An 11,339-nucleotide genomic window follows, 5' to 3' on the forward strand; every position below is an offset into this window, starting at 1 on the left:
CTGTGGTCAGGGAGTGAAAAAAACTCTTTAGAAGCTGAATGATCCAACATATTCCTTAAATGTTGTATGTCAAAAATACCATTTAAAGTTTCACTGCTGAATACCATAATAAAAAGAAAAGTATAAACGGGAAAGGTATAACCATAAAATACAGAAATGGAAAATACATATCCAAAATGGCTCCCTCTATATATGGCTGAAAGAATATTTGACTGGTGATTTTCCACAATGAGGAGTTTAACTTTTCTGTTGGGTTTGAATCCTTGGTTTGGTTTAGCTGCTGTCAGTAGCTGCAGTCGTGGGCTATTGGATTTGTCCTTCAATGCCACCATCTCAAAGCATTCACAGCGCTTTTTCCTCCTGAAGGTGCTTCAGTGCTTGAGGAAGGTACAAATTCTCCCTTTCTTCAGTGACATTATGTCTAGCTTTCTTCTGTTACCCCACCACATCATTTTTAACAGAACCAAACCTACAACACACAGAAAGCTGCAAAAAAATCAGTCGCCCCTCACACTCACTAGTATTACTTCTGTAATGCTCGCCATTAGCTGGCAATTGCTGAGTATGTGAATATGTGCTGAGAAGACTGTGCAGATCAGACCAAAGGCATTTAAGAATGTCACTTATAAAATATTTCCTCAGACAGCTAAACAACCTCAGCTTAAATAATCTTGCTGGTCATGTAAATGTAACATGTAAATGTGAACATTTAAGAACAGCCTGTTTAGCATCATGAGATAAGATTTCCTCTTGAACTGCCCTGGAATACTTCATTGTAATTGAAAACTGAGAAACAGGGTGATTTAAGTGGACAGGCTGGCTATCACTGATCCATCGGGAATTCAGGTAACCTACTTCAATAGGAAGTAGTGCTTCTGTTTCAACATCATCCTCAACCAACACCTTGGAAGTTCCTTTTATTAACTGCTTAGCGATGATCTTGACCTGCTGCTGCAGCAGGTACAGCTGAGGCAACCAGCCATGGAATGTTGCTGCTTTCTCCAGTGCCTACATAAAGCTTTTAGGGAACCTCAGGTTTGAAATAGCTTTAGTGAACTGAAACTTTCATTTGTTTGGTATTAACCCACTTAACTCTGATCTGGTTTGGTTTTGTGTGTTCTATTTCGCTCTTCAATCCTCACTGGTATCCCACTTTTGGTTTACGTGTTTTACGTGGCAGATATTACAGCTGTTAATTTTGAAAGCAAATTCACATCTGCATCAAACCTTTCTTCCCACCACGTGAATGCCAGCCTTTGGGATCCTGGCATCTTAGCTAGTCAACCTAAATGGCCAACTGCTGGAGGATTTTTGCACCACCGGTGAGCTGTACGCAGCTTGTATTGCTGCAGCAACCACGGCTAGAACACGAGAAGAAAATTAAAAGGGGAATATGCCAGGACAGACAGACAAACAAGATTTTGTGGAGAACTGACTACAAAATGATGAGACATCCCAAATATTCACTGAAGTTATTTTGGCATCATTGCTCCTCTGTCACTGGCAGACTTTCAGAAAAGGTTTCTCATTAGCATTGAATGGGAGTTTGTGTTTACCATCAGCTAACAAAGCGCACAGCACAAGGTCTCACAGAGTCCACCTGTGTCAACACCTGAAGCACCCGATACTTGAGTTTTCAGCCTCGCCAAGGTATACTCCTTACCCAACACTGCTGTAACAAACACTCCTTCTGCCAAGTCATTTACCACGCTTCAGACAATTCTTTCTCAGACAGAAGCTGACAAACTATGAGGAGGAAATATTTAACCTCCCCTACCGGCTAATTGGCAACTGTGTCCCCACATATCCCTGCTTTGAGTACTTTCTCCTTTGCATTCCTTCTCTTTGGAGACACAGAAATGCTTCCGGTGGGGCAAACAACCAGCTGTGAAAGAGTGGTGTTTAACCAGCCTCCCACGAGAAAACTACAGCCTAAAAAGACAGCCCTCTATGAGACCATTCAACGCATCTTGTGCACACCCATCTTCTGGCTCCACCAAAGGAGAGTCATTCTCTTCTTGACAGTAACACCCCAAAGCTCCCAGTCAGACGTCCAGAAAAAATCCACATCCTGGCTCTGAGATCGTATGTATTGCTGTTAGGCATAAAGCAACCCAGGCAAATGCAGACAACCCAGGCAAAGGCTCCATTCCCAGAGTTATGCAAGTAGCACTCTTCCTTCCCTCGTGTCTAAAAAGTCCCTGCTTCCAAGCAAGTCCACCAAACGGTTACCAACCCCTCTGCCTTGACACCAAGAAGAAGTGAATTCCCCCTGTTCCTGCCCAGCCAGGAGCTTCTTCATTCCCTTCTTCCACACCCAAAGCAGGGCAGGTGCTCAGGAGTCCTAACAATCATGTGGACAAAGCCTGGTATTCTCAACGTGTGTTTCCAACTCTTCCCCTGGGTAACGCTGTGTGGAGGTCAAGCAACAAAGCAAGGGAGTCCGCCAGGAGGGGAACTCCAACCCCCATGAGCAAGTTTTGTCCAGGGTAGTTCCTTCAACAGCACAGGACGAGATCTCTCACCACCAAAGGAAAGAAAAACATTTTTGCCAAAAGAGGACAGAATTTCCACCAATGAGTTCCTTTATTTTTTTTCACAAATTTATCAGCACACAGAAAGTGGCAAAAGACAACTACAAAACCTTTTGAAATATCGTTTTATACTATGAACTTAGAAATTAAAATGATATATGAATACTAGGAACTTAGCAAGAATCAAAATTACACTTCATGATTGTTTTAAAAAATTCCTTATAAAATCACTCTGAACATACGGAATACATTTCCAGTGATTTCAGCAGGTTTAACTACTGCATATATATATTCCACACAGGATTCTACCAGGTAACATGAAATCCTAGCTAAAAATCAGTGTTAAAAATCATGAGAGACCAAAGAACTACACGACATTTAAGAAAATCCAGTCAAGTCAAAGATACTAACTGCATGAGCAAGGATTGCTTGTGTAAGGTAAGACAGCAAAAACAGGTTTGCAAAATGCATGGATTTCTAACATTTTTAAATCAGATATTGTCCTGATTCATGGTTTATTTGATAACAGTGAATGAAAAGCATCCTGGACATGAGTTTTTTCTCTAAAGGAGGTTCAGGCCTTGCAGTACACATCATATTTTAATTTTGCTCCCAGCTTAGTTCCTTCTAAGCACATTTTGAATTTGGCATCCATTTCCTGGTTCTGAGCTTCACTGAAAAGATTTTTCCAGTCTCCAACAACACCTGGAATATAAAGAGAAGTAAAATATTACCCTTGACTGTAAGGACCAAGCAGCATAACAAACTACCTTGTCTCTCTTATTATCATATTTCAGGATAATCCATTTTTCCTTTTTTTTTCTTTTCCTGCAAGAAAAGAATCTCTGACCCAAGAATACACACTTATCTTTGCCTTATGCTTGGTGTTCGCAACAGAATGTGAACGTAAAACGAACATAGGAAGCTACTGGTCTGCCTTCATAGCTTTGGCATGTGTCTCATACAGCTACAGAAGACTATAAAAGATGACCAGTAGTTGTGAAACAACCCAGAAAATTCAAAGACATGGCTTTTAACTGTAAGACCTGTATGCACTGCAACCAGACACTGCCCTAAGCTTCAGCCTACCTTTAATCTAGATTTTGTAGAGCCCACGGTCTGAGGTTTTCCAAGTCTAGAGCTCCAGCTTGATCCATGGCTAAAAGACACAGCTCAGTCTGTGGAGTGTCTAGATTCCATGTGTTGACTGAGGTTCTTGGGCAATCACAAGGGTAATTTAGAAAAACCGAGAAGAAAAATCTGTGGAGGCCCAGTACGCACAGAAGCCAAAATAACACTCTTGTACTTTAGTTGGTGCTTACTGCATACCACAACTGAAGGGTGTGCTGCTTGTAGGGCACCTCTGCTCATCACATTACACAGGGCTTTACCGAATGGTACTGGCCCTTGTGATTGTCCTGAAGCTCAAATGGTGTTTCTTAAACAACTCCCAACCTTGAAAATTATACATAAAGATTAACCACCTACTGATCCAAATTCCTGTCTGCCCAAGATGCAGTGCTACTATTCACCACCCTGGCAAAGTACAAATAAATTTACCTTTGCGGAAAAGAAATAAGCCAACAGCACCATGAGTCTCCTGGGCCTTATCCTTCACTGCCTGGAAAGTGGCCCTGTCTGCAACGGACTGGATCTGCTCTGTCGTTGGGGAGAATCCAAAGAATTCGGCTATCTGCTTTACACTGGCAGTCAGGTTCTAAAAGCAATACAGCAAAAGGGAGACATGCAGTACACTTCCTCCAAAAAAGGAGTTACCCGTATGGGATGTGCGTTGCCACCATCTATTAACAACACATATTTCCCTTTACAGTATGTTTTCCGCATACACTGGAGCTCATCTTTTGTATAGCCAGACTCAACTTGTCACTAAAATCAACTTGATGTTGCACTTTCAGAAACCTGTGCCTTTTGCTGCATTTCACCAGATTTCATGGAATGGGCTCAGATGTGTTTTGTCTGTCAGAACACAGCATCCGCTTTACCTCTTTCAGGTCTTCATATATTATGATCATAGTATTTTCATCCTCAATGTGTTTGTTCCAGGTGACTGCATGATCAAAATAGGATCCCCAGCCGACTAAAGAAGAGAAAAAGAAGCATGAGCCTGACTTTCTTAACGGAACAGCCTGTCCTTTCCGTGGTACCATACTGTACAACAAAACAACACAGGCTTCCTCTGGACTGTTGTACATAAAAGGTTTCCCCACAGAAATATGAATTTCACTGTGTGCTTCCCCTCTGTTGCTACACTGTCATTTAAACATCTCTTAAAAGCCAAATCCAGACATCAGTCTCAATCTAAAACCTGGGTTGCTAATGAGGTGTTCAGTCTCAAGTCCAGACACAGTAAACAACAAACTGTCATTTCATTAACACTTTGGATCTGTAGCATTTCCTCCATCACTAAGTGGCAGAACTAAGTTGACCCAATGCCATTGTCAAGCAGCCACGCAACTCCCTCACCCTTGCTTGGAGGAGCAAAATACTCAGAAGCAAAGCATCTTTTGGACATTCTCCCCATTCTGGCATTCAGCTGCCTCCTTTACCATGACGTATGGCCATCAGTAAACTAATTATGACACAGCTGCTTTCCCACTGGCCCTATTTAGCTGGGTTTAGTTGTTTAGTTTGCTGCTGCTTCTTCAGCTATATTCAGTAACTACAATAATACCTTTCCCATTCATGAACTCCGAGAAGAACTTATCCCAGGAGCCGTAACTAGGGACGCTTGGCACATTGTTGTGGAAATGGAAAAATGACACAGCTGTATCTTTAGGGTTTCGAAACAGCACTAGTATCTGGAGTGGGAGAAAGAGGTCAACAACTTTAGATCACTTGCTTCCCCTGGCAACTAAAATCAGAGTAAAACCAAACATTCTGCCATCAATAACATACTGGAGTTACAAAATCTTTTATTAGTTAAGGCACGGAGAATAAATTTATAACACGATCGTAATAAAGACCTTGTTATGACTTCTAAGATTTGATTATGTCATGAAGCGACTGCAGAAAGAAGCAACTGGAAAATTTGTAATATTGTCATTGCATACTATCCCATAACTACCTAAGACCTGGAAAATTGTAAGGAATCATTTGCCAACTCCCTGCTAGGAAAACCTCTGTTCGATTCTCCTTCAGGAAAGAGCAGCTGTTACAATCATCTCCCATTTTTCAAAGCATGGCAATAACATTCTTGAAATCCTAACAGACTGTAATCCTCAGAGAAGCAAAAACACTTCTGAAAACATGTTATACACATGACATTTTTTTGTTATACACATTATCCTTTTCACTGTCTCATACAGGAAAAAATACCAATGAAACATGGAAAAAAACCTCCATCCCTTAACCAATTACTTCCTTCATCTGTGGTACATCTCCTAAGTGCTATGTATCTGCCATTGTTCAGTGACTGAGTACCAGCAATATTAAAGTTTTAATGATGTGACTCTTTAAAAGGAGACAGGAATGGCCCAGAGATACTGCTGCCACCTTCATTCCCACCACGGTTGTGCAGAGAAGAGAGTAGCATAAAAAACAAAACCATGAAACTACAGCCATTTCTGAGCACTGCAACACGCTCCCATCTGCTCTTGTTGGTGTCAACTACAGCACCCCTAATGGTACTGTAAATTGTAGGGGGTGTGAAGCCATCATGCGATTTTCACTGTCTCCATGCTGCTTTCCTTTAGTGTCACCTGCTTGGGCACCAGAAAATGATGTGGCTGCAAAATTACTCTTACATGCTGGTCCTGTCAGGGAGATGCCACTTGGAAAATGAAAAGAGCCCACCTTGGCTTTGTTCTTGAAAATAGACTTGGGGAGGCAATCGTAATTCAGATGTGTTGCCAAAATCCTTGGGGATGGAATCTGCTTCATCCTCTTTAGAAATAAACAGAACCATAAGTAAGAACAGGTTTATTACACGGGTTCAGCAATGATCTGTGAGAGTCGCCTGTGTGAAACAGCCCCTAATCAAAAGGCATTAGTCACCCAACATGCTCTTGTTTCCCCTCTCAGGAGAAATATCTTTACTTGCTGCATGACTTCATTTTAATAACTTGTGTGCGGGGGTGCAGGAGAGAGAAAACAATGGGCTTTAACTGGTTCTATAGTTTCTTTTCACTAACCTGATATTTATCTGGATCTCCACATTCAATAAATGGTAGTTCTGTGCTTACAGGTTTACTCTGAGAAGTTGTAAATATCAAATCACTTAAAATCTGGATAAGCCAGTTCACACCTGCACCCAGAAAACAAAATAAAACATATCAGAGGTTTATGTAAGATCTCAGAGCCTTCTCATTACATGGCTTAATTCAGCATAATAGACAGTCATCAAATGACAAGTAACACTAAAGCTCTCAAACGATTATAAACCAAATAATGTTTTCTGTTAATGAGATCCTCAACAGCTTCTTAACTGTGACCTTCTTGGCTCACTTATAACTGGTATGTGGAAAGCGCCAGGGGCAGAACTGACTCAACGATGCACTTCACATCGTTTTAATATAATCGTAAAACAGTCAGTGACAGACAATAAAGGGAACTTCCCTGTCTTTTACAGAGAAACATTTGGGAATGGTCTGTGAAGGAGAAGGAAGGAATGAGTGAGGAGCTTCGCTCATTCTGCCGAGGAAAGTGTCTGCCTCTCTCTACTGCCCTGGGTCAAGGACGAACTGCAGCCACCTATTCAATGTCACGGCCAGTGTTTGCCCCAGGTTGTGCCTGCTGCTGTGTCCATAAAGAGCATGCCAGAACAAGTGCCAGAGGAGCTGTTACCCACTGGACATCTGCATCCCTCCCCACTCCTCAGTCTTTAGAAGGGATCTTGCCCATAACGCATCCCATTCCAGTATGAGCCTGCAGCTGTGCCGTGGTGCTTGCTTCCCCAGGGTTTCCAGGAATCACATTTGCTCCACTGATGCTCTGCCGATGGCTGGCAGGACAGAGCAGGGGAACAGTGTGTTCACCTTGGCCTGCAGCACCCTCCCTGCATCCTTGCAGGAAGGCGCTTGGAAGGCTTCTCGCTGGGCCCTCAGAGATGAAGCTGCGGAGCTGCCGCTGCCTCCTGCATGCAGCAAGTCCCCTGTGAACGCAGCTGCCAGAGGCACTAGCAGGGAACACACAACGCAAACAGTTTTAACCTCATGCTTTCAGTGGAAAGTTATTCCCAGAAACTAGTAACTTCCACCCTATTTATATGAAGTGCCTCAGGATGCTTGGATGGAAGCAGATGATACGTGTCACCTATACAGTAATGTGTATATGATGTGTACACATTATGGAACGTCTTATAATGGATACATTACATTTATATACCACCCGATTTCATATTTATATATAAGACCCTGGATGTCTTCAAGGCCAGGCTGGATGAGGCTTTGAGCAACCTGGTCTAGTGGAAGGTGTCCCTGCCCATGGCAGGGGTGTTGGAACTAGATAATCTTTAAGGTCCCTTCCAACCCAAACCATTCTGTGATTCTATGATAAGACATTGTATGATGCATATCATTTATATCACTTTCCCATTTATGTACAAATCAGAGCCAAAGGCATTAAAGTCTCCATATCCATGTCCTCATCTGTCCAGTATTAACTGCATGTGCATAAATACACATTTTATTTTCATTAAAAGCTACCACTGATAATCCTAAAATTTCCCACCTCCAAACTCCCTACTGGCTTCTCAACCATCCCTGGGAAGTACTGCACCCTGGAGCTCCATCGTCCTTTACCCCTACCTCATCAATAGTTCTCTGCATCAGTTTTCCTCTCCACTACACACCCCTGAGTTAGGGGAAACCTCTTCTAGTGAGACTTTGCTGTAACTTAGCCTTCACAGCAGTCAATAAGCAGAAGGAATGAGAGCAATATTAAAGCTTTGAGAGACAAAACTCTGGGAGGGAGTCAACGTGAGTCTTTCATCAGGCGTGTTCATGACCATCTAAATCTGGCAAATGCCAGAGTTTGAGCCCTGCATGGAAAACACCCGAGAAGCTGGCAGGGGAAGCCAGACACCAGGCTTCCTTGGCTCAAGAAGGAAAAAGGCCCGCCTAGACATTTTTATCACCGCCTGGTGACATTATGGCTTGGTGGGTCCGAGTGTCACATCAAGGGGCAAGAGGTAGCCCAGCAATTTCTGGTTTCAAACTGTGGCAGAAAATCTTTCCTTTTTATTCTTTACCCTCCTCTCTTGAATTTTTCCCCACCACTTTGCCAGCTACAGAAAATTAGGACACAAAATCTCTTGAGCACTGTTTAAGAGTGTAAGAGCAAACATTCAAGTGGAAGAAAATTGCAAAAGATTTACCTGTAGATTGCCACTGCCCAAACACAGCATTTTCGATCCCTCCTGCTTCCCCACTTCTTCAGTGCAACCTCCCACACATGCTTTTCTACCAGTGTCTGCTGGGTAATGGGGTGCTGCATTCCTGGCAAACCACGGGGAGCTGTGTACTCCCCCTCCTACTGATAACTGGCGAGGGTCCTTGGTAAAATTTGCCACAGCTGACCTATCACAAACTGCCTGATGTTAACAATGGGAGATTGCCTTCTCTATCTACGGATCCTTCTCCCTGAACAGGAGAGGTTTACCCAGTTGCTAAATCTCAGATGCAGTCAGCACCCCAACTCCATGTCTGAACTCTTCCAAACTCTGAGAAATCCAAGTCAGTGCCACAATATATCAATGACCTTTTCGGTCTTCATAGGGTCTAGCAGAAACCCTGGACCCAAACCCAATGGAATTACAAGCTACTTGGAATAAAGATCTGTTACTTCACAATTTATGCCAGCTCCCTCCTTTTGTATTTGCCCTCTCCTTCTCTTGGTTCAGTATTCTGTCTCACAACTGCTACATATTCACTACAGGCCTATTTTTTAAACCCCTAAACACACCACAGATTCTTTCCAGATCAGAACTCACCCATGGGAACCAATGTGCTGAATGAGATCTTGACTAAGAACTCTGTGGTTAGAGCCCAGCTTGGCCACATCTGCTACCATGCTAGTGCAATGAAATCCTTCCCTGTACCCACATTTTCTCTGACAACCCTAAACTTATGCTGCTTGGGTCTCAAAGAAGAAACAGGCTTGGAAAGGATTTCCTAGATAACAAAACCCATCCCTTCCTTGTAAGCAACCATGTCACACTTGACATTTATTAAACTGACCAAAATCAACTAGTTGGTTGTTTGGGTTTTTTTCCTCTTGCGCTTTGCTCCTTTCTGCAAACCTCTGATGAAAAGATTTAGGCTTCCAGTATGTCCTAGTCAATACCATTCTACAGTCACAAAACAAAAAACAATGCTAACCCTGAATAATGCCATGAAACAGCTTATAATTTTGCAAGAGAAGATGCTGTGCCATGTCACTTTCTACACCTCAAAGAGCCTACTGCTTAACTTTATTTCTTTTGTGCACCATACTCCATCACTAACACACTTTTCAGAATACAGTCTATCATACCGGCAGAGTTGTCTTCTCCCACTGATATATAAAAAAAAAATATGGGCATTATTCTCTAATCTTCAGCCAAAAGGTAGTTTTGAACACTGAAACTTCTTTTCCTTTCAGAAACATAAACGATATTAAAAAGCAGTGCAACAGACTGCTTAAATTAAGCCAAAGCAGGACAAAACCCTGCTGCCTCTGGTTGTAGTAGAAATGCCCAATGTCCTTACACAATGTACAATAGCAATCTGTTGTTACAGCATTGTAGACTACAGCAAAGAACTTGTAACGTATTCACCGCATTTGGGGTAGGACACCAGCACCATATCATCTCTTCTAGCTTCCAGGTTTTCCAGGGCTTGGAACGTTGCTGCACTGCACACTGTAACAGGATATGGGGTCCCCCGGTAGGAGAACAGCAGATCCTTCAAGGTAAGCCCTTCAGACTTCACCAACGCTTTGTTTACTTCATCAGCAAAGGTTTTTTCATCCTTAGCCATGTTTACCACCTTTGGAGTGTGAAACTGTTAGTCTAATGCAGCAAGTGTCTTTAAATAGACATTTTTAAGAGGTGGAGTAGAAATCCTTGGCATTACTTCTGCCCTCCCCCAAATTTGATACGTTTCTTTCTCTTCTCCCTTCCCACCTTTCTTGGAATGGAAGCTGGGTTGATCCTATCTGCTTACAACCTACAGAGCAGGTATTACTTTAGTAAGAAAAGCCACTGAGAGCAAGTAATGATTGTAAGCTCAGCCACCAGGGAAAACAGAATTGGAAAATGAATCACCCTTTAAGAATGACCAGCAAAACTCTGTATCTAATCTTACGTAACATGAATAGGAAAAAAGCATCTCACAAAGAAAAGGAAGTCCCTAATAAGAAAAATCCCAAGAGGCTTTATTTTGGCAATAACGTCGGCCACATACTATGAAAAATAGACAGCAAATAATAGAAAACAACAAAATTTGAACCATAAAACAGCATGATAGTGTGAGGGAAGTGATGCTGTCATCTGAGGTTCTGAACACCCCTCTGTGGGAGCTGGTCTGCAGTAATGCCTTTTTTAATGTAAAAAAAAAAATAAAAAGCACACTTAAATACTGAAATCTTGCACGGCGCAGGTTTTTTTAACATCCCCATGCCAGAACCAGGCTCCCTGTTTGACGGCCATGAGCCGTATGAACCTAGCGGTGCTTCCCCCCAGCAGGGCACACAGACAGGCGGGTGCCGGCTCCCAGGAGGCGCAGAGCCACCAGCTGCAGCAGCACGGCAGCGCTACTCGGCTGCAGGCCCCGGCGCCGCCTCAAGTCTCGCAGCGCCGGGCCGCAA

General features: G+C 42.8%; 1 protein-coding gene across 1 annotated transcript; it reads right to left on the bottom strand.

Moving 5' to 3' along the window:
• Positions 1 to 3,108: 3,108 nt before the first annotated feature.
• SULT6B1 (sulfotransferase family, cytosolic, 6B, member 1) lies at positions 3,109 to 10,510 on the bottom strand. The gene is made up of 7 exons (XM_010155859.1): positions 10,309 to 10,510; positions 6,686 to 6,798; positions 6,348 to 6,437; positions 5,227 to 5,353; positions 4,538 to 4,632; positions 4,095 to 4,251; positions 3,109 to 3,239 (listed from the first exon to the last, which is right to left on the bottom strand). Exons 1-7 carry the CDS (start codon positions 10,508 to 10,510, stop codon positions 3,109 to 3,111), a joined length of 915 nt encoding a protein of 304 aa, XP_010154161.1.
• Between the last annotated feature and the right edge of the window lie 829 nt (positions 10,511 to 11,339).

The sequence above is a fragment of the Eurypyga helias genome, unplaced genomic scaffold, assembly GCF_000690775.1.
Source record: "Eurypyga helias isolate BGI_N326 unplaced genomic scaffold, ASM69077v1 scaffold28677, whole genome shotgun sequence".
NCBI classification, from domain to species: domain Eukaryota; kingdom Metazoa; phylum Chordata; class Aves; order Eurypygiformes; family Eurypygidae; genus Eurypyga; species Eurypyga helias.